Source organism: Drechmeria coniospora, chromosome 02 (assembly GCF_001625195.1).
Source record: "Drechmeria coniospora strain ARSEF 6962 chromosome 02, whole genome shotgun sequence".
Lineage (NCBI taxonomy): Eukaryota > Fungi > Ascomycota > Sordariomycetes > Hypocreales > Ophiocordycipitaceae > Drechmeria > Drechmeria coniospora.
In genome coordinates this window covers 6,617,311-6,640,201 of record NC_054390.1, presented here as the reverse complement: position 1 = coordinate 6,640,201, position 22,891 = coordinate 6,617,311, and the positions used below count along the sequence as shown (strand labels likewise).

The 22,891-nt window shown below is 54.8% G+C and overlaps 4 protein-coding genes across 4 annotated transcripts; 3 read left to right on the top strand and 1 right to left on the bottom strand.

Moving 5' to 3' along the window:
• Positions 1 to 859: 859 nt before the first annotated feature.
• On the bottom strand, positions 860 to 5,742 carry DCS_04934 (uncharacterized protein; the record flags this gene model as incomplete). The annotated part of the gene is made up of 11 exons (XM_040802240.1): positions 860 to 1,478; positions 1,528 to 1,608; positions 1,656 to 1,848; positions 1,901 to 2,326; positions 2,382 to 2,497; positions 2,553 to 2,624; positions 2,682 to 2,793; positions 2,851 to 3,186; positions 3,233 to 4,369; positions 4,424 to 5,462; positions 5,530 to 5,742. 11 exons carry the CDS (start codon positions 5,740 to 5,742, stop codon positions 860 to 862), a joined length of 4,344 nt encoding a protein of 1,447 aa, XP_040657273.1.
• Positions 5,743 to 8,229: 2,487 nt separating this feature from the next.
• On the top strand, positions 8,230 to 9,728 carry DCS_04933 (endochitinase precursor; the record flags this gene model as incomplete). The annotated part of the gene is made up of 4 exons (XM_040802239.1): positions 8,230 to 8,378; positions 8,451 to 8,549; positions 8,609 to 8,658; positions 8,716 to 9,728. The coding sequence occupies 4 exons, from the start codon at positions 8,230 to 8,232 to the stop codon at positions 9,726 to 9,728; spliced, it is 1,311 nt and encodes a 436-aa protein (XP_040657272.1).
• Positions 9,729 to 13,745: 4,017 nt separating this feature from the next.
• DCS_04932 (Chitinase 1) lies at positions 13,746 to 16,188 on the top strand (the record flags this gene model as incomplete). Its single annotated transcript, XM_040802238.1, has 7 exons — positions 13,746 to 14,026; positions 14,096 to 14,194; positions 14,275 to 14,324; positions 14,386 to 15,219; positions 15,285 to 15,477; positions 15,655 to 15,686; positions 15,743 to 16,188. 7 exons carry the CDS (start codon positions 13,746 to 13,748, stop codon positions 16,186 to 16,188), a joined length of 1,935 nt encoding a protein of 644 aa, XP_040657271.1.
• Positions 16,189 to 19,716: 3,528 nt separating this feature from the next.
• DCS_04931 (oligopeptide transporter) lies at positions 19,717 to 22,634 on the top strand (the record flags this gene model as incomplete). Its single annotated transcript, XM_040802237.1, has 6 exons — positions 19,717 to 19,868; positions 19,939 to 20,330; positions 20,395 to 20,668; positions 20,750 to 21,018; positions 21,096 to 21,752; positions 21,844 to 22,634. 6 exons carry the CDS (start codon positions 19,717 to 19,719, stop codon positions 22,632 to 22,634), a joined length of 2,535 nt encoding a protein of 844 aa, XP_040657270.1.
• Positions 22,635 to 22,891: the final 257 nt, after the last annotated feature.

The window sequence follows — 22,891 nt, the reverse complement described above, 5'->3', positions numbered from 1 at the left end:
GACCAGCCGGTGCGAGCCTGCTAGTATTTTAACGACGATGTTGCTATCCTTTCCTGCCTGTGCGCTGACTCGTTGCATTCGGAATTTCAGGGGTTGGTGATGCCTGTGGTGCATCCGCCACTTCCGCTGTACGGGTCTTGTAGGCGCAACAATGAGGAAGCAACAGGACTCTTCGCCATCTAATGAGATTCGATCTATCGCCCAGCTTGGCTGTGTAGTGTTACTTGAGATAGCATGTAAGTCTACAAACGTCAAATGTGCCATGTGCACTGTTCGAGATAACATTCATTCCGTCCACGTTTCGCGTCGGCATCAACCCCTGCTTCAGGTTCATTCAGCAAACCTTGAACTAGTAGGTACCGTTTCGATGTTGGCCTGGCGTACTTGGATATCTTGGTGAGATTCTCACTGGGACATCCATTGCCCATTTACGTGAACCATTCAATGTTTCAGGTTCTCAGATTCTCCCCATGGTTGTGTGCTTCAGCAATCCTGGTTCGTGCCAGCAACCCTCAAAAAGACGACATCCAAAACATTCACCAATAATCCGACAGCTTCTTCGGCCAAGCATACCGTCTCGAATGTACTCAATGCAAGCAAAAATATGCCATTGGAAAAGTTGGAAGCAGGGGCCCAATTCCAGCCGTCACTACAACAGCGGCACAGGCCGTCAGCCGTATTAGTGGGAAGTGGGAGCTCCACCGGCGTTCAAGTTACCAAAGCTGCTGGGCGTCCCGCCTCTGCTGTTCCTGGCTATGCCCACATCCCTTCTCGCATTCCTTGTTCTTCTCAGTATTTCTCCCAGTGCTCAATCTGCCCCAGAAAAGATAGGTTGTGCAACTGCCGCTTCCAATTCTCGCTAGCCAACATTTCCTGCCATTCCTGGGTTCGGTCGAGATTCGATCAGCTGGGCAAACCTTCCCTGCCTCGCCAACAGCTCTTCCGGAGGGCCAGCCTCGACTATGCTACCCTCGTCCATGACGATAATCATGTCAGAACCTGGGAAGATTGTGTTAATTCGATGAGCCACCGTGATGACGGTACATTCCTTGAACTCCTCCCGAATAATCTGCTGCATCAAAGCGTCCATATCGGCGTCCACGCTGCTGGTCGGCTCGTCCAACAACAGAACTTTGCCTTTCTTCAACATGGCACGCGCGAGCGCAAGAAGTTGTCGCTGGCCATGTGACAAGGAGCCTGGCCTCATTTCCGAATCGAGGCCACCATCGTTGCGGAAGTAGGTCCAAAGACCGACACGGTCAAGGGAGTGCACGATGGCCGCATCGTTGTGTGCCTGATTCGGGTCGACATTGAAGCGTAAGGTTCCAACGAGCACGGGGGCGTCTTGCGGCACGACTACCAATCTCTCCCTGACGACGTTGCGGGGGAGAGTTGCCAGATCAAGGCCGTCGATCGTGACGATTCCAGAGTTAATTTCGAGCAGTCTGACTAGCGTAGCAATCAAGGAGCTTTTGCCACTGTTTCGTCATCAGCAGAGCCTCAGGCAAGGGCACGAGATTATCTTACCTCCCAGTGCGACCAACAACGCCAATCTTCTGGCCAGCCATAATGTGCAGGTCAAAATTTCGTATGGCAACGGCGGACGGACTGCAGGGTTAGCGGGAGCGATTTCCGAGGAGGTGTGGGCTTCCCACCTGTGAGATGCAGTCATGTCGGAAATATCAATGGCACCCAGCAAAGGCCAGCCATCCGGTGGTTGTTTGGTCTCTGCACTCTTGTCCTCTGATCTAACATCCCTCTCCAAGCTTCGCAGGCGGGCGATTGAGCCGAGGGAGGTTTCGAGCAAGGTCCAGCCACCAATGACAGATGCCAGACTGCTGTTGAACGCTGCGAAATATTTAGCGGACCTTTCAGTCACCGTCATCGGAACAACACGCACAGAGAATATTGTTTAGCGACACACCCAGAAGCGCGGCATTTGTCTGTGAGCGAATGCCGATGGCTAGCGCGACGACAATGGTGGCCTCTGCAGCCACGATCAAGTCTAGAACTAGATTCAGCCAGCTCTGGGCACAAAGCAAGAGGTAGTATGGCCTTTGCGAGACGTCCAGCAGATCTTGGGCCCGCCTCCTGCCTTCATCCTCCCAGCCGAAGGCGCGGATGGTTGACAAGCCTTCGAGAGTTTCCAAAAAATGGGAGCACAATGGGGCACGAGTCTCAATGTCCAACAACCGGAGTTGCCTTGAAGTGCGGAGGTACACCTTTTGCAATGCGTACAATACCATGATGAGGATGGGAATAGTTGCAGCCATGTAAGGGGAGCCAGTTGCAATCAGGGCGGCCTCGGCGGTGGCACCCAGGAGATCTAGGACTGTCAGTAAAGTAAACGGTACCACTCCCCGTCATGCTTTTGGCCTTACTGGTAATTGTGACAAGCGCGCCGGTTGCTAGCGGTGTCTCGATGAGTGACATGTCCTGGCTGAATCGATTCAGGATGGAGCCTGCGGCCGTCGTGGCAAAAAAGGACGGTTGAGCCCTGTTGTTGTTAGTCACCCTGGCAAACGGCAGCCTTGACGAGGTGATGAGCACACCTCATGACAGTTGACAGTAGAACGTAGTGCAGCTTTCTGGCCACGGAGGGGGTGATCTGAATCAACATGGACCTTGGGTGTGTCGTCGTCAGCACATGATGGAACCTGGATGATATTGCCGTCGCTCACCAAGCATAGCCAGCGATGCCAGCTGCATTGATGACTCCCAGCAAAACGTATATCGTGGCATAAAGGATCATTTGCGTCCCTTGGCTATCAACCCACCATTTTAGCCAAACATCTGAGCAGGAAAGTTAGCTCGAGGCTATTCAATCAACGACGAGACGCGGTGTCCTACGGCTAAACGTGGCCGCAAACGTATGCACGACGGAAAATGCTGTGAAACAAAGGGCCTTTTTCCACCCGATGGCCTTGAAGTAATACTTGTACACGGCAAAGTCTCCGACCTGCCGAGTGAGATCATCTACTTCGTTGGCCTCTGCCGCGATGGCAGACTCATGGTTCACTCTGTCGACAACTCCGTCACCAACGACTTCAGCGAGGGAATCAGCGGTGGTAAACGCCGTGACCGTGTCAATGACTCCGTTGCGGACCATTTGCTGATATGTACCCTCATGCTGGATGCGACCATCAAGGAGCGCAATCACCCTGTCGGCATAGATTGATGCCTCGACTTCAACATGTCAGTTCTCTTCCCCTCGAGATGTACAACGACTTACCGGTGTGTGTGGCGAGGACGACGGTTGCGCCAAGCTTCTTGCACAAGCCGGAGGGACCGAACAGGGATTCGATAACCGTCCTCTGTGTCACCCTATCAAGAGCGCTCAAGCTGTCATCCAGGAGAAGGATGGGTGCCCGGGAGTACAGGGCTCTGGCCAAAGCCACGCGCTGTTTTTGTCCACCGCTGAGGACTGTGCTCCCGCTCCCGATCCGTGTTTGGTCTCCGTCGGGAAGAAGCGAGAGATCGATATCCAGAGCGCAGGCTCGAATGATCTCATCGTAAAATATGTCGTCTAGGTCAGGGTCGTCTGAAAAGGGGCAGCAGATTATTTGCTTAATTGTTGTGTTGGGCAACCAAGGTGACTGTGAACAGAACGCCAGCTGTGAGTCGATGACGGCGACTGAACCTCGTTCCAGGTTAACCTCTCCCAGTATGGCTCGAAGCACTGTCGATTTTCCCGAGGCGACAGGGCCAATGATAGTTGTCATTGTGCCCTTGCGGATCGAGAAAGTCATGTCGTGAAGAGTCGACGTGGTCATGTTTGGCGAGCGAGCGAAAACGGAATGGAAGTCAATGACCACGTTAGGCCCAATCTCCCTCCGCGGATCGGTTATGGGAGAGTGTCCTGGGATGGATAAGGAGGGGCCGGACGAAATACGCCCGCGGTAGTCGTCCCTGGGCGTTGCGATTAAGAAATTTTGCACTCGATCAATGCATCCGATGCTGGCGGCCGTCCCTGGAATGGCACTGAGAAGCTTCGCCGCTGGATCTGTGAGCAGGGTGATGATGGACAGACTTGTGAAAGCCTTGGCCGTGTCGATGGCCGCGGTGCCGGCGGTCGCCATCTTGACAGCGAGAAGCACAAAGGTCAGCGCAGGGGCAAGAGCCCATGGCAAGTTCTGGACGGCGTTTTGCCAGACAATGTGCCAGCGGTACTTGGACATCCTGTTCGTCTCTTTGACCCGTTCAGATTGCAGCACCTCGGTTAATACCGACGCTAACCCCATCATCTTGATGCTGGTCACGCTCAAAAGCACGGAGCTGGTGAGTCCGATCCTCTTCTGCACGGCCTCAACCCAAGCCCCTTGGCTGTTTCCGATACCCGCGGCGATTCGTTTGACTCCGAAGAAGGAGACTATGCTCGTTAGCAGGTGCGTGTGGCATCGTGCGGGGGGGGGGGGAAGCATACCGACTACGACGATGACGGGCACGACGCAGACATAACCCAGCTGTTGGGCGAGCAGGTAGAGCCCAAGAGCGACCTCGATTGCGCGCGCCCAACACTCATTGAGCTCAGTCAGGCATGCCGTTATCTGATCGACGTCGGTGCTCATCAGCGTGACGGCAGCGGAGTCGTCGTAGACGCCAGCTTGGGTACGCAGGGCCTCGGAGTAGATGAGAGAGACGGAGGCTCCGCGGAAAATGGTCTTGAAGCGATTGACCTTTTGGTTATAATGCTGGCCCAGGACCGCCAAACCGACGTAAACGAGAAAGGTGGCGGCTATCAAAGCGTACGAGGCGAGATCGGTCAGGTCACCGGCCGGTCGCGTTATCAGAAGCAGAATTCTCTGGATTAGAAATGGTTGAGCAAATGTGAAGGCAATGAGGCAGAAGCGTGGGAAGACGATGGCGACGAGGTGCGGCCAAGTAGCTCGACAGACGGCAAGGGGGAACTCGAGACGGCGCTCGGGGCGCCTTCGAGTCGACCAGGCTCGGCCGGTTCGCTCGGCGAGCTCTGCCGAAAGAAGTTGGCCATCGAGAGAATGAAGGTCCTTGAAGGAGAGGAGGGTGCGAAATCCGTGTCGGAACGTGCCGTTGAGCCACCAGAGAAGACTCCGGTTGACGATACCGCTGGTGGATTCGCGAGGCAATGCACGAAAGCCGGGGAGGAGGTATCGACGACGCTCGACGTTTTCGAGGAGCAGCAGCAAGACCTTTGTCGCCACGACGGCGGAGAAGACGGGGGCCGAAAAAGGATCCGTCTGGCGCAGCCAAAGGGTTCGTGCTTGCGGCAAGTCCAGCAGGACGGTGAGAAGCAGATACAGGCTCAGTAAGGTGGATGGTCGAACGGAGCGAGCGTCTTCCATCCACGAGAGACCGGCGATCTGCAGAGCGACGACGAGGTTGACGACGGCCGATGCGATTGAGGCCGTCGTCTTTGCTGAGAGCTTGAGGCTCCAGGCGATGACGAGTGCGAGCTCGAGGCAGGCCAAGGCGCAGGCGACTCCCTATGGCGGTGAAGGGTTGGTTAGAGGACGAAAGCGCGGCGAGTAGGAGGCGACTTGCCAGTTTTACCGACCGAAGGCGGCTCGTCCGCGAGCGAAGCTCTCTCCGAGACAGGAATGCGAAGCGGGCGGGAAAGGCGAAGATGAAAACGACAGCCGGGAGGAGGGTGAGAATTGTCTGCTCAAACAGCAGTGTTAGGTCTTGACCGCCGCTACAAGCTTCCGCCACTGCCGGCCCGAAGCTGGCATCTGCCTCAGGCGAGCATGCTGGTGTCATGCCCATGCTCGATTTGGACGTTGCCCGAGTCAAGTGACCGACGTCTTGTCGATCCCCTCAGGGCGGAGAAACAAAGCGAGGAAGAGCAGGCGAGGGAGAAGGATGATTCGAGTGCTGTTTATGGACGAGCCCACTGGCAGGTTGGGACAAGCTTCGACTCCATGATGCAAGCGGCACGTCTCGACTCACGTCAGCAAGCAAACGATGCATCGCGGAGCGCTGACAGGACCGACGCACGCTAGCTTGCTCCTCCACTGCTTCCGTTCCTTGTCACCTGTCTGACATGAGCACATGTAAATAGCACGCAGCTATAATCTTAAATTAGTATGATATCAGTCCACGCAGGGGTGCCATATATTTATAGTTGGTGGTTGTGTTTCCATCGATCGCCCCTCCGCTGACTTGTGAGCACGAGGGGCCCGTTACAGCCTAGAACCGGAAAACAATAACGTAGGTATTATAGACATGCAATTCTGTTGTCTTTTTATCGGAATTATGCTGAAGCAAACTTGTTTCGATAATGAGATGGTGCATGTCAACGCGTGACCTGTTGGTCCATTCTTGAAAATATACCACATTCACATACATGACAATTTGAGAATCACAAAAACGTTTGTCCCAACGCTCAGCAACACGCCGAAAGCATGTCAGATATCATAAAGCTTCCTCGTGCCTTCAACGACAGACGACCAGATGGCTTCAGCGACCCGACGAATGGCTCCAATCAGCAATTTGTCGGCCTTGGTACTGCTTACGTGGGACCTTTCGTACTTATACCCACGTACAGGCAGGATAGTGCATTGTATTTCTATGTACTTCAGCTACTTGCTTCGCAATTGAGAACTGGTGTGTAATAATAATACGTCACTCCTACAAGTCCTACGAGTACGGAGTATTTAGCCTTGGACATTTCGTAGTTGCTCGGCATCGGCCCAGCCTAGCAGTTAGCGGCGCCTATGGTTCGGATACCAGTGCACCAATGACCATGGTAATCTTGCTAGGGGTCACTTGCGCTCTCGATTCGAGACGCCGGACCCTCTGCATCATCTCCACGAATCTATCGTACACGGCATTGTGTTGGCCGTCCCTCCATTCCAGCGGGGAGCCATTGATGGGATAAATGCGAATGTTCTACGATGGCGGTACGCATACCGTGATATTGCTGCATGCATGCATGGGAGTCTTGCCAGCAGCAGGCAATTTCAACATCCCGCTCCGTGCAGCTTGCGGGGGGATGAATAGAACCTGTTCTTGATGCTGGTTGGAGCTCGACAAATCAGAGTTTTTTATTGTCAGCGAACTAATTATTATACTACGCCTAGAAATGGTTGCAACCTTGTCAAATGAGGCCCTTGTCTCTCAATACCGGCAAGATGGGAGTATGAATACAGACAGGATGCCCTCTCCCGACCCGATCGTTGTCCACGCTGTCCTCACAAATTCAACTCACCTAAACCTTCGCCTATGGGAGAACCTTGTACCCATGAGTATACTGGGAACACTTTACGGAGAATAATCATTGTTTTCTCATGTCAAGTACAAACTAGTCCTTGTGGTACTTCGGTTGAGTGCTGAGGTTTGCGCACCATGAGTACCTGTTAACCAAGTCCGCTTTCTACTGTGGCAGCGAAACTATTCGGCGAGGCGAGGTTCACTTTGGTGTGGCCCGACAACCATTTCCGTCCAAATACTTACAGTAAGTATGTGCAACTTGAGTGCGCTTGATAGTGTGCCAAGTAGGTGTAATGATGATTGCCTGGCGAGTAAGTGCACGTACTTATGCGACCTTTGGAAACGGCTAAATAATAGCTCGCCCCATGGGGCCGGTGACTGCCACCTACTCACCATGACATGTCATGACTCGACGAATATTGCTTCGAACGTTTCTACGCCCAAGTAGCATAGCATATGTATTGGACCCGTACGTCATCGTCAACGCCTGCCGCCATGCTTGTCTGCTACTTCGGGTACTTCTGCTTGTGATCACCAGCTCATTAGTCTCCCAAAACGTCCGTGGTGGCTATGCTTCTCCTGGTGTTAATTCCCCCTCGACTCGCCAGGCGACCCCTTCATGCTCGCAACTGCAAGCACTGGACATCGGTCGTGACGACACTTCATAGGAGCACGGGATTCGCAGTCGAGTGAAGTGCACTCAATTACTCGTATCGCGTTGGGCACATACATGAGCGCCTTCAGTAGGCAGCATAGATAAAATATATAGCAACATCATCCGCCCATCGTGAACTTGGCCTCGTTCTTGGCACCGTCTTTCTACAGATAGCCTCGTTTGTTTTTCGTCAACCACACGGGGTCCAACATCATCCTTCTTTATTACAGCCGGACGCAACACACTCCTTTTTATTTTCCCATTTGTCCGTATCGTTGTCTCTTCCTCCTGGTACACTATCCCTCCTCCCCACGCACCGACACCACAACGCTTTTTCTCCATCTTTCCCTTTTGTGCTCTTGCCATTCCACAAGGACGTCGTCAAGATGCCGTCCATGCTCCTCAAGTCCTTCACGCTGGCACTGGCTGCATCCTTGGCGAGCCTCGGCCTTGCCGCACCGAACCCCGTGGACACGGCGAGCGCAGCGGGGGCCGCGGCTGATGCGTACAGCAATGCCGTCTTCTTCTCCAACCGGTTCGTGCTCCGTCCCTCCGCATTCATCGTCGTCGATCTGAGCCAGCTATTGACATGATGATATTACCGCAGGGGCATATACAAGCAGAAATACCAGCCACAAGATCTCCCGCTCTCCGACATCACCCACGTGTTCTATTCCTTTGTGGGCGTCCTGAGCAACGGCACGGTGTAAGTCGACGCATGCGACGGAGAGGACGTTGCGGTGCTAACAAGCATGGCGAATCCAGCGTTTCCGTCGACCGTCATGCCGATCTGCAGAAAAAGTATCTGCACCACGGTAGGTCTTGCTACTCCCGCAGCGACGGGGACATTTTCCGTTGACCCCAAGTCGTAGCCTGGGAGAGGTCGGGGACAAACGCGTACGGCTGCGTCAAGGAGCTCTACCTACTAAAGAAGCATAACCGAATGACCAAGACGATACTGTCAGTTGGCGGCTGGGGCTCGTCCAGGATCTTCCGGGCCGTGGCGGCTACAAAAACTGGCCGGGACGTCTTTGCCAAGTCGGCCGTCGAATTCATGAAGGACTGGGGATTCGACGGTATCGACATCGACTGGAAATATGCCGAGAACGCAAAGGAGGCCGACGACATGCTCCTCCTTCTCCACGCCATTCGAGATGAGATGGATCGGTACGCGGTAAAATTTGCTGCCGGTCACCACTTTGAGCTCTCAATGGCCGCGCCAGCCGGTGCGGACAAGTACAAGCATTATCGTCTCGGCGAGTTAGGCCAGCTGGTCGACCGCATCAATCTCATAGCCTACGACTTTGCCGGCATCTGGAGCAAGACGAGCGGGCACCAGGCGAATTTACACGCCGACGGTAAGCAAGCAGCGTCGGCATCCGTCGAGGGCGCCGTGCGGCACTACCTGGATGCGGGCGTACCGTCGAGCAAGATGCACCTAGGCATGCCCACCTACGGCCGGTCCTTTGAGGCAACGAGCGGCATCGGCATGCCCTTTACCGGTGTCGGCAAAGGGAGCTGGGAACCCGGCATGTGGGATTACAAGGTGCTACCAAAGTCGGGCGCCACCGTTCGGTTCGATAACGTCTCGATGGCGGCCTATAGCTATGATGCTGCCACTAACGAGCTCATCTCCTTCGACACGACCCAGACGGTGGAAGGGAAGGTTGCTTACCTCAAGTCCAAGGGACTCGGTGGCAGCATGTTCTGGGAAGCGTCGGCAGACCGCAAGGGCAACAGTTCCCTCGTAGGCGCAAGCCACCGGGCGCTCGGCAGGCTCGACACGTCCCAGAACTGGCTCGAATATCCGGACTCGAAATACGACAACATCCGCAACGGCATGCGAGATCAACCGGCATGGCAGCTTAGGCAGGTGGGAGCCTAAGTTCAACACGGATCGCGGCGCGAGAGGCGCAAGGGACCACTGGTGTGGCCCATGACGGACACCCCACTGCACAAGTTGCATCGACGCAATGTTCCGGCGAAGGAGCCTTGGGCGGAGAGCGGTCGTGACCAAAATCGTCGGCAGAGACAGGAATGTGTAATTTAATGGTATATATGGGCGTTGACTCGACAGTCACGTACAATGTACGATGTATCATGTATATGCTGAGCATAGTTGGACTCGCGTGTTTCTGAGTGCCTTTCGACGCCGTGTCTTGCCCCTCGTGTGGGCCGGAGATGGTTCAGAGACGGTTCAGAGACGGTTCAGAGACGGTTCAGAGACGGTTCAGAGACGGTTCAGAGACGGTTCAGAGACGGTTCAGAGACGGTTCAGAGACGGTTCAGAGACGGTTCAGAGACGGTTCAGAGATGGTTCAGAGACGGTGCAGCGATGGTGCAGCGATGGAATCGATTGCTCGCCTCAGGCTTCGTTCGTCGACACGCGTTGCATGATGCAGCGGCAAAGCAAGAGGAGTACCGTACATTGTCGAGTTGGGACAAGCCGGTCGGTGGTGAGATGTGCTGGTTGGTTGCTGATGGCCAGATGCATCGGGGGTCAGCGCCAAGAGCTGCAGCCCAAGGTTTCTTTGCTTCCCTCAGCCCCCAAGAATGCCGGCATGAGTGGAGGGCCTCGAAGCTACGAGGATGCGATGTGACTTGCCGGATACTGCCAGACGCATGCTTGTTGCCGTCGCCGACAGTAGTATCGGCTGGCTGGCTGTCGGCCGACCAGTAGGCGAAGGCGATGCCGAGAAAGAATGGGTGAGGGATGGAGCCTGGATGGATGTGACGCCCTACGACGTCCAACGTGTCATCCAGCGTGACTTCCGATGCCGCTCGCGATGCAACGTCCATTGCGACTTCCAATCTACGAGTATTCACCACTTGCCGCAGTAGACGCGTTTCGGTTCCCCCAATGCACCTGCCAAAGACCAATGTACAAGTACAAGTACTGCTCAGTATCATAGAGTGATTATGAGTACTTGTACTTTTAGTCACCGTAGCCGCAAGTTCGTAGCGGCAGGAGCTGGTCAGGTTGGGGCAGGTGCGACGAAGCTCAAGGTCGGTCAAGGAAGGAACACAGTGCGGTCGAATGGCTCGCTCCCACAGGCCCCGGGCTTCTACTCCCACGACGTCACCTTGGATCGGCCGCTCGAGCGTTTGCCAGTGCTGTTCGTCAGTAAGTCTCCTTCATCGGCAAGGCATTTGCCTACCCTGGTTTCCACCCTCCAGCAGAGCAGCGGCGGCGAGACTGGCTTCGTGCGACCATGGCAGCGCAACCAAGTCCTGCACTGTGCTGTGATAGGCAAGTAGTTCTTCTTGAATGCGCGGAGCACTTGGCGCTCGACGATGGACACTAACCCCGACTCCAACATGCATCCGGGATAGCTTCAATGAGTTCCCAGATGGATTCAACTCGAACTTGATTCATGCCGACTACCTCGAACTCGTGGCACATGAGAAGTAGCAGACTGGTCGTGTCGTCAGTCGCGGGCGTTCTTCCACGGCTTCCTCGCGATGGGCGAGCATGATCATATGAGGATTGGGAAGGCAGTCGCGATTTCGGCCATGTCCGTCATGATGCTAGACCAGCGGGCACATGATGGGTGCTCGGCATGTTCCCACGCCGTTACACCTACACCCAAGTACAGTACTGACAAGACCTACACTTGCGTTTACTTGTACAGTACAAGCATTCGGGACTTGCCATCGGTACGGGCAGGAACTTTCGTTTACGTTATTTCTCTGCCATCTTTGCCTGCCTGATGATGACAGTACGTGCAAGCGGCACACGAAAAAGCACGGGGAGGCGTCCTGTACGGTAGTTGGAGTACAGTGGAGAAAGTGCTGCAGAGAGCTTTTTCTTTCTCCCGCAAGGAATGAAGAAGTTGCACGAGGTGGAGGATTAAGAGAAGTTCCCCCGTCATCTCGCGCCCTCCACTCGTATGTAGTTGTATTTAATTACTTGTTGTAGCAGCAAGTGCACCTGCAAGTAAGTACTCCGAACAGTAGGGAGTACTTGTCCTTGTACTGTAGTACTTGTAATACTCCGTATACTAATACTATGTATACTTGGAAATACAGTACGTATACACCGAATGACAAACAATTGGCAGTTATTTCCATGTACGGAGTACTGTACATGTACTCCGTACACGTAGGTGTAATGCTAAGAGTACTCCGAACATCTGTACGGAGTAGTTGTGCTTGTAAGAATGTATGGAGTTGCTGGTAATTAATCCAGACTAATAATACTAATACTGTTTTTCGGAGTACCACCTGGTCGGGACCCCCTCGTCATTTAACTTGCCCCGGCTCGGGACTCGTGCGGAGCACAAGTACGGAGAACTGTACGGAGTAGCTGTATAAATAATGTTCCGTACTTGCGGAGTATTAATGCTTGTGCAACTACGGAGTACGGAGCACACCGAATGTGCCTAAAGCTTGGCAAGGTTTGATCGTGATCATTAACAGTTGCCAACTTGTCCATCAGAGACTCTCTCCAACCAATGCCCTTTCTCCTGGATCGAAAGAAGGAATGGAAATATGTCTTCTCCGGACGTTGCTCCATTCTCGATTCCGTGCCCAGGTAATTATTGAGTGTGCAGTACAACCAGAACGGAGTATTATACGCGTACAGTACTTGTAAGAGTACAAGTATAGCTACAAATGAATTGTCTTGAACTCAAGTACACTTAAGTTCAGTACTTATATCAAAAACTGGCTCCCAATTATTACGGAGTACTCCACTCCGTACTTGCGGTTATTGTCCAACAATAGTACAATACAGGTACGGAGTAGTTGCGTTCGCATCCACTCTGATGCTCATTTCTGTGGCCATGGTGGACACCAACAATGGCATGAGCGGGAATGGTCATGGTCTGTACGGAGTAACGGTGTTGATATATTATGTAAATCGAACGATCCTATTGTGCACCCATCGAGCGGGTCCCTTGTTACCTAATGCAACATGTCATGACTCGACGCATAATTACTGCCTCACCCTACTCCGTACAACCACCCTGATTTTTCATTTCCTCCTCGTAAGTCCTCGTATGCAACTACTGTACTTAAGTACATGTAAGTAGTTGTAACATCAGTACCTAACTAATAATAAGTAAGTACTGCATGTAATACTTACTGTGGGTATTTACTTAACAGTACTTTGAGTTTAGCAGTTTCAAGTTGGCAATATACAAGTACTTTGCACTCGTCAACGCCCAAGGAGCATCATTAGGTCCGTACAGCTACTTTTTTTCTTTTGAGGGCAATGCGTGATGGCATAAGTAAGTACGAGTTACAGAAATCCTCAAACATGTGGTGCTTGGTATGATTTCAACAAAGTACATGTTCCCTCGGCCCACCGGCCAACTCCTTCGAGTGAAGGTTCTTCGCAAGCAGAATGGAGTAAGTACATGTACAAGCACGGAGATTCATTCTCGATACCGTATTACTCAGGGAAATAATGCTCCAAGCATGGAGTACTTGGTATTACTCGTAATACCATTTGATACGCCCAGGTACGTGCACATTCAGTCCAACAATACATGTACTTGCAGCAATTACATACTTGACATGTTGTTGAAAGAGGCACAAGTTTACTTATCAAAACCCACACGTAAGGACTCCGTACTCTGTGCTGTACTACTTGTAACTCCGTATAACACGCACATACTTGCACACACACGTATGTATATATGAATGCATGTACTCCGCACCGTAGAGCGACACCCTTCTCTTCACTTGGATACACCGACACGCTCTTTCAACACAGCGCGTGGTTCGCTCGTCGTCGACCACACGAGTTCCGGCATCATTCTTTACGGTCGGATACAACACACTCCTTTCATTTCATTTCATTTTCTTGTCCTGATCTATTTCCTCTGCGCAAACACTTCCTCCTTGGTACATGGGCACAATATCTACGGCGACAAGATAGACAAAGGCTTTCATCAAGATGCCATCCAAGCTCGTCAAGTCCCTCGCCCTGGCACTGGCTGCATCTTGTGTGAGCCTTGGACTTGCCTCACCAAGACCATGTGTTCGACAAGGCGCGGCGGAGATTGCAAAGCCCATCAACGGAGCGAGCCCGGCGAAGGCAGCGAGCCCGGAAATAGCAAAGGCAGCGAGCCCAGTAGAAGCGGCGATCCCGGCCAAGGCGGAGAGCACAGTAGAGGCGGCGGTGCCAGCAGCAGAGACAGTCGCCGGTTATGTCAATGCCGTCTACTTTACCTCCTGGTCAGTCCTCCCCCCGTCCACCTTTTTGCTGCGGACTCGAGCCAGTGGCTGATGGCAAGGGCACCACAGGAGCATCTACGACCGGAAATACCAGCCAGATGATCTCCCACTCTCCGACATTACCCATGTGCTCTATTCCTTCCTTAAACTTTTGCCAAACGGCACGGTGTAAGTAGACTGCATGCCACGAAGAGGAAGCGGTACCTACACTCAAATCATGGCCGTGCTGATCCGTCATGCTGATGTAGCGTTGCCGGTGACCCAAATGCCGATCTGGAGAGGAGATTTCCGACCGATGGTGAGCACTCCCTTCCCCTCACACTCGAGGAGGATCCATCTAATGCCAAGGCCGGGTTTAGTCTGGGGGGAGTCTGGAACGAATGCCTATGGCTGTGTCAAACAGCTCTACCGGCTCAAAAAGGAGAATCGAATGACCAAGTTGATGCTCTCGATCGGCGGCTGGGGATCATCCGCCAATTTTGCCGGCGTTGCGGCAACACCGGAAACTCGGGCCATCTTTGCCGAGACAGCCGTCGAGCTTATGAAGGACTGGGGGTTTGATGGTATTGACGTCGACTGGGAGTATCCCCAGAACGAAATAGAGGGCAACCATATGCTCCTCCTCCTCCGCGCCGTCCGGCAAGAGCTGGACAAGTACGCGGCTACATTTGCCCATGGCCACCACTTTGAGCTCTCGATTGCCGCGCCGGCCGGCCCGGCTAACTATGCAAACTATCCTCTCTACGAGCTTGGCCAGCTGCTCGACCACGTCAACATCATGGCCTATGACTTTGCCGGCCCCTGGAGCAAGACGAGCGCGCACCACGCAAACCTTTACATGAACAGCGAGAACCTGGAGTCAACATCACTAGCCGCCGACGGTGTCGTGCAGCACTACTTGGATGAAGGCGTGCCAGCTGCTAAGATGATCCTAGGCATGCCCGTCTACGGCCGGTCCTTTCAGCAAACGGGCGATATCGGCAGGCCCTATAATGGCATCGGTGACGGGAGCTGGGAAAAGGGGGCGTGGGATTATAAGGCTCTGCCCAAAGCGGGGGCGACGGTCCGATTTGACAACATCTCGATGGCGGCCTACAGTTACGATGCCAGTACCAAGGAGCTCATCTCCTTTGACACGACCGAGACGGTAGTGGCCAAGGTTGCTTACCTTAAGTCCAAGGGACTCGGCGGCAGTATGTTCTGGGAAGCGTCGGCAGACCGCAAGGGCAACAGTTCCCTTATAGGCGCAAGCCACCAGTCGCTCGGCAGGCTCGACACGTCTCAGAACTGGCTCGACTATCCGGACTCGAAATACGTAAACATCCGCAAGGGGTTGTCATGAACGGCAGAGGTCCACGGCGCAAGGTGGCCTTCAAGCAGCAGCCTGAGGTACCGCGGCGTGCCATCGAAGCTCCGCCTGCAGAGATGCCAGATGCCATGCCTCACCGAAGGTTCTGACGAGGGCGGTCGAGGCCAAGCTATCGACGGGGACGGGACTACGTAGCTAGCGTCTCGAAGCGATGTAAATACCAGGACTCGATAGCCGTGTAATTTGTATGGCTTGCGCTCCCTCGGAGTCGCAAGTTTTCTCCCGGCGCCTTTGTCGTCGTGCCTTGGTCGTCGTTCAGCCATGGTTCCGATATCGTGAGGGGCGGCGATGGTGACTCACCCGCGCCCATCGATGGCTCGGTCCGACGCTTCGTCGACATGCGTGAGATGCTGCCGCGAAGCAAGGGTCTCACGTGCCATCGAAGCATGACAAGTCAGTCGGCAGCGGTGGTGGGTTGATGCTCACGTCATGCGAGCGCTGTCGGAGCCAAGAGGTCGATCCAAAGGTTCCTCCGTTTCGTTCGGCCCCCAACGGTGGACAAGGATTATCCATCCATTCATCCATCCATGCCATGGCGAGAACGAGAAGATGGCGGGATGCCATGCGACTTGCCGAATGTCGCCAGATGCACGACGATGGATGCTGGCTGCGCTCGGCAGTCGTTGCTGCTCTCTGCGGCCGACCGGGAGGCGATGGCGATGCGGAGACGATGATGGAGGAGCCAGGCAAGAATGGCGACGCGTTCGATGTGCAGAACGCTTCCCATGCGAGTCCCGATATGACTTTGAATGCAAACTCTGATCTTGACCTCCCAAGTGACTGCAGCGATTGACGCTTTTCAGTCCCACCCTTGCACCTGCCTTGCATGCTTGCATCCATCGTTCGCACTTGCTCACAATGGCAACGACTGGTCGGGTCGAGGCAAGCGCGACCAACTCCCAGGGGCCAGGAACACAGTGCGGGCAAATGCCTGCCACGGTGGCCCCTTGGCCTCTGCTGAGACGACAGCCATATTGGATTGGTCATCGAGGCTCTCATGGCATCCGCCAGGCTCGTTGACGAGATCAACGCATCGATGGCACTTGGGGTTGAAGCTCAAGCTCAAGAATTCGTGTGTGCATCATGGCAGCGCACTTTGCCTTGGCCTCAAGGGCAGCAGCAGCAGGGCCGTATCCGGGAAAGGCGGCCAAGCGACGACGGCACTGTGCAGACTCCCCTCCCACGAGCATGTGCGGAGAATCACTTGGAGCACGCTCGACGATGGACGCAGAGCGATGAGCGTTCCACTCACGCCAACTCGGACCTGCACGTGGATTCAGGTCGCTCAGGTCGCACAGTCGTGGAGACCTTGAACGAGTCCCCAGAGTGATCCGTACGCGGGCTGACTCGGATACTAGTGCGGCTGACCGAGCAGCAGACCGGTCGTGCCCTCGCTCGAAGAAATCCCTCCACGGCTTCCCTGTCGCCCTTTGCACCCAGGTGCGGCTCGGCCATGGATTGGGAAGGTAACCGACGTACAGACAACAAGCATCATCGACGGTCTACTGATGCCGCCGTCAATGAGAACTACATGTGCTCCGTACATGGCCTCGTTGCCTGCTCGTGGCGAACCAGAAGGCTTGTCATCAGCATCTCGAACGGCCCCAACCGTGGCGAGGACTCCCCCCTGGTAATGATGGTGTGGAATCGCTAGCTTGTACATTTGCTAGGGAACCCCCAATGTCGGTTAGTTGCTTCTCCATGAAGACGTTGCCCAGCTTGCAGGTCCTTTCCAACACTGCGCGCTGGGAGGCAGCGAGCTGAAGGAATGTTCGAGTGCGCTTCCGCTGACTGGTATCGCGGTTCGGTTGGCTCGAAGCTCCGTCTTGTGACCGACAAGCGACAAAAGTACCGTGGCGGCGCCCGTCGGGGAGAGACAATCAGCCGGCCTGTCACGCATTGGCTCGCTCGCGACGGATGCTACGATGCACAAGGCACATGTCATTCACCCTGAGAGCAGATGGAGCGCGGCGACATGGCAAGCGGAACAAGAACCACGAGTTCGATGCCGCTCTGGTCCAGACCTTTGGTGCAACCGTTGGAAGGCATACGACTGCATCACATTACTTTCTGTCTGCGCATGCAAGTACTGTACGAATGCGAGCCGAGGCAAGAGGAAAGAGGATTGGAGTGTCGGAGTACAGTATTCATTTTTTGCTCACCGACCTGGTAGGAAATATTACGTATTATTACTACCTCGTCATATGGTATGTTTTGTACGGAGCATGGTAAGGAATACTTGCACTGCGCTGTATTGTAAGTACTGTAGTTGTACGGAGTACGGAGTACGGAGTTAATAGTACTTGAGAGAAAGGGTATGGGGAACGTACGGAGTACAGTAAGAGTACAGTAGGTATTAATAATTACAGTAACATTACTGTACCTACGTGGTACTTGGTACCTAGTATTAGGTGGCTTCCAGGTTAGATGCACGGAAACGGGTCCAACGATGGCCCGTACACTGTACAAGTACCAAGTACATAAAGTACTGTAGGCATCGGATCCCCTGGAAGCCAGAGAGCCGACGAAGTGAATTCCAATCAGCAGAGCAACCAGTTTGATGGTCGGTAGCCCTCGGCGGGCGCCGTCATCCTCTGACATTGTGGCCGTCCGTCCAATCGGCAGGGATCTGGGGCAAAGGTGCGGATGGGTCTTGAACCAAGCCAACAAGTGCACCAACGGTTGGCAAACTACTATTACTTACTAGGTAGGTAGGTGTAAGTACTCGGTTAATACTTGCTGCAGTTTATTTATATTGTCTGTAAGTACTCCGTTCGGAGTGCGGAGTGCTGTACGGAGAACACCTACATACAGGACTTAAGTAATTGCTCCGTACTTACTCCGTACATGTACAGTACGTTGTCCATACAAGTACGTACTTGCTCAGAATTTTATCTTAGTACTTGTCGATGCTTACTTACATGTACTTACTTGTACTTGTACCGTGTACGACAGGACTGGACTACATATGTATGCATGACAAGTGTGCATATAGAGGCCCCAGTACGGACGACCGGGTGTACCAGTACATGTAAGGACTTGGAACCATCGGACAACCAACTGCCTCCACCCGCTCAGCTCCACCTTGGTCTCGACGGAGTCCGTTGCCCATTAAGGGAGGTGGTTGCCATCATCGTCCAGCGTCGGTTGGTGTATACAGTAAATGCGTACTGTACTCCGTACTTACGTATTATTACAACAGGTATACTCCGTATGGAGAACGGAGTATGAATATCGTTACAGTGTACGCCGTACTTACTTGCAGTGCAGGTATACACTTTCATCAAAGCGTACGGAGTACAAAGTACGGAGTACTTACGCGGTGGTAACTCAATGCGCAGGTACATATAAGTTCTTGTACGCCGACAAGTGCTGTATTACAAGCATGTCCAGGGGGTGCATACTTACGAACAAGCACTTAAGCATAACGCAAGTACAGCGACGGACTCCGCTGCGATGACGCCTCTGCCCCCAGACTCAGTCGCCCGCTCTCTCGCTCGGCCATCGTGCAGTCGTCTACAAGTGCTGGTGCACCCTCTGAATCGCAATTACCTGTGCATTTAAATCTTTGCGCAGCACTTCCAGGTATTATCTCGCCATAGCACAGGTAGGATAGCAGGCAGGTGCCTGCGATTGTGCTGCGCAAGTTGAGCAGGTGCGTATACGTAATGACAGTAAGGTACTGTATCCGTGCATGCACACCTCGTTTGACTGTAGGTGTACATGTAAGTAATTAAGTACGTGCAGGCATACTCCGTAGTTGCATTGTACTTAAGCGAACTTGCACCTATACAAGTATATCCTCAAGTGCATGTACACCAACCCAGCACCGTCAATTCACCTAAACGTAAACCGCAGTTGTGCCTATACGAGTACGGAGTACATAATGTACATGCACTTATACGAACAACATTTGGCCAGTAATTACGGAGTACGCCTGACCTGTCTCCATCTTGACTGGCCCCGTACAACTTGACAGGGTCCAGCATGGATCCAGGGCCCTCAACCCTACCTTTCCCCGTATCGCACTCAGGCCCAAACCCGATTGTTGACCCGAACCTTGGCCAGGAAAAATGGCTCCCGGGCAAGCAGCCAACCCAACGGTCGGTGTAAAGCTCACCTGGTCTGGTCTTGGCACCGATGCACTCGCCAGCGGGGAAGCACATGGTGGTGGGAGTGGCATGATACGGCATGCAAGGATCTTTTGGGGTTGACCAGGAGCAGGCGAGTACGGGGTAAGTGTGTTGGTGCGAATATAGCATCCTGCACTCCAAGTACTTACTTACCTGCACGGCAGAGCACGCGTTCACATGTGGCCAGCATGACAAACTCGGCAACGGTCCCGATGAAGCCCGTGCTGTTCCTCTCGGCCCCATCGCGGCCGACGGAGCAGGCCAGCGACGCGCCATGGATGGCACGCTCGAGTTCAAAAGAGTCCTCGTGCCCGCCGCTCTCCTTGCGCTGTCGCCTCCCGTCCCGACCATCTTCTTGCCTTGATCGGAACTCGAATTTCCTTTCTCGTTCCCTTCCTCTCCTTCTTCAGTCACGGCTGCTCGCCTCGCCTCTCCCCTGAGCTGAGCCCGTCTGGACACATCGCCCCGGACCGCCTCGAACTCGACGACAACCCCTTAGCCCCGCGAGCCGTAGCGCTCGTCATCGTCGTCATGGCCGTCGAGACAGCCGTGCCGGCGCCTGACCAGAAGCATGAGCCGCAAGGCAGCGTCGTCAAGGAGAAGAAGACGTCGGATGAGGTCGTCGACCTGACGTCGGAGATAAAGTCGCACACCGACGACGAGGACGATACCATCACCGACCTCTTCGTCAGCTTTCCCGATCTCAAGGGCGTCGAGCCCGAGTCCAACCCGCTCACCGCCCGCGCCGTCATCACCGGCATCATCCTCGGCTCTCTCGTCAACGCCTCCAACGTCTATCTTGGTGAGTTCACGGCCGCCGCCGCCGCCCGCCGTCGCCCGCGCGCTGACGAGTGGCGACGTGACAGGTCTCAAGACGGGATTCACCTTCACCGCCACCATGTTCGGCGCCATCTTCGGCTTCGGCTTCATCCTCCTCCTCACAAAGGCTTTCCCCCGCATCCCCGGCATCGGTGATCGCTTCGGGCCGCAGGAAAACTCCATCATCCAGGCCTCGGCCACCGGCGCCGGAGGCATGGCCGGCGTCTTCGTCGCCGGCTTGCCCGCCATGTACAGGTTGGGCCTTCTGTCCGAGGACCCCAAGGCCGACTTCCCTCGCATCCTCACCATCACCATCGTCTGGTAAGTCGTCGGGACGCGTCGTTCATCCTCCTCGGCCCCTACCCCGCGTCCAATGTCCGACGCCGCTGACGACGACCCGAGCGCTCTCTTCGGTCTCTTCGCCGCCGTCCCTCTGCGCAAGTTTTTCATCATCAACGTCGCGCGCGAGCTCAACATGGTCTTCCCGACCCCGACCGCCACCGCCCTGGCCATCCGCTCCATGCACGCCGTCGGTTCCGGCGCCGAGGATGCCATGAAAAAGATCAAGGCCCTCGGCTACTCCTTCATCGGCGCCTTCGTCCACATCGTCGTCTCCCAGTACGCCGATGGAATCCTGCACAACTGGCACATCTTCACCTGGTTCTACGCTTGTAAGTCGACGGCCTGAACGGCCGGCCTTTCGTCGGGCCGACGTCGGAGCCCAGTGCTGACCGTCGCCTCAAAACAGGGGGCAACTACAAGAACTGGGCCATCAACATCGAGAACTGGGGATGGTACATCCAGCTGACGCCCGCCTTCTTCGGCTCCGGCATCCTCGTCGGCCTGAACGCCGCCCTCTCCTGGTGGGGCGGTACCGTCGTCGCCTTCGGTCTCATCGGCCCCCTGCTCGTCCACTACGGCGTCTGCATCGGCAAGGAGATCCCGACGACGTCGCCCAAGTGGGAGGGTCGCGTCAACTTCAACAGCCTCAGCGGCATCAGCAAGCCGGGTTACGTGCCGAGCCCGCGCTTCTGGATGCTGTGGCCCGGCGTCATGGTCCTCATCGTCTACAGCCTTGTCGAGTTCCTCCTCCACTTCCGCGTCATCTACGACGGTGTCAAGTTCGCCCTGCGCGGCGTCGCCGTCAAGCTAAACGACAACCTGCAGAAGCGAGGCAAGTCGAGCCCGTTCTTGGAGAAGCAAGCGGCCAAGGCCAACGATGAGTCGAGCCTGCTGAAGGACTTCGCCACCAAGGAGCAGCAGGTGCCCACCTGGGTTTGGCTCACGGGCACCATCGTCATGACGGCCGTCTCCATGGTCGTCTGTCACTTCCAGTTCCACATGAACGCCGGCCTCGCCATTCTTTCCTGCATCCTCGGCTTGCTGTTTGCCTTCCTGTCCATCTGTACGTATCCACCTCGGCCCTCGTTCGACTCGAGAGAGGCAGACTTGCCGGAATGTACGCCATGTGCTAACGGTGCGTCCGACGATGCTAGATGGTGGAGCCGTCACCGACACGGCGCCTCTTACCGCCTCTGCCAAGGCCTCCCAGCTCGTTTTCGGTGGCATCACCAAGGGTCAGGGGCTGTCCGTCACCGACGCCCAGCGGGTGAACCTCATCGCCGGTAACATGGCCTCAGGTTGCGCCGACGTGGCCACGGCGCTCACGAGCGACTTCCGTGTCGGATTTCTCCTCAAGACACCTCCGAACCTGCAGTTCTACGCCCAGGCGATGGGTGCCCTCGTCTCCGTCTTCCTCGCCCCGGGCGTCTTCGTCTTGTTCATGTCAGCCTACCCCTGCGTTTGGAAGTCGGACTACAAACCGCCGTACGAAGGCTTTGAGTGCCCCTTCCAGGCGCCCTCGGTCGTTGCCTGGCAAGCCGTCGCCCAAGCGGTGACGCTCCCCAAGATCCCCATCCCCCTTTCCTGCACCATCTTCTCCATCGTCATGGGCGTCTTGGCCGGTGCTCAGGCCGTGTTCAAGAACTTCTACCTCATCGGCCCCCGTCAGAAGTACCGCGAATGGCTACCCAACTGGATGGCCATCGGCGTCGCTTGGGTCTTGGGCGTCGACAGCGCCTACGCCAACGCCATTCTCGCGGGGAGCATCACCGCCTATTTCTGGCAGAAGAAGTGGGCCAAGAACTTTGAGACGTACGCCTTCTCCATCGCTGCCGGTCTCCTCGCCGGGGAGGGACTGGCTGGCGTCGTGAATGCCGCTCTCACGCTGGCCGAGGTTGACGGTGGACTCAAGGGCACAGGCATCGGTCTGCCCGGTCAGTTTTGATGGCTTTCCTTGGCATACCAAGATAATAATAGCTTCCTTTTCGTCGTAATAATACCAAATACCATGTCTGCGACGGACCATTTACTTGCATTCATATTCAATACACTCTGCGCTCAAGTCTAGTGGTAGAACCGCCTATAATCAGTTAGGATAATGTCAACGTGTTGAACTTTGCTTCGAGAAACGCTCCTTCTCTCATCATTGCCAGCCTCTACGGAGTACGTGATTATCGCCTACAATTACTGTAAGGAGTACCG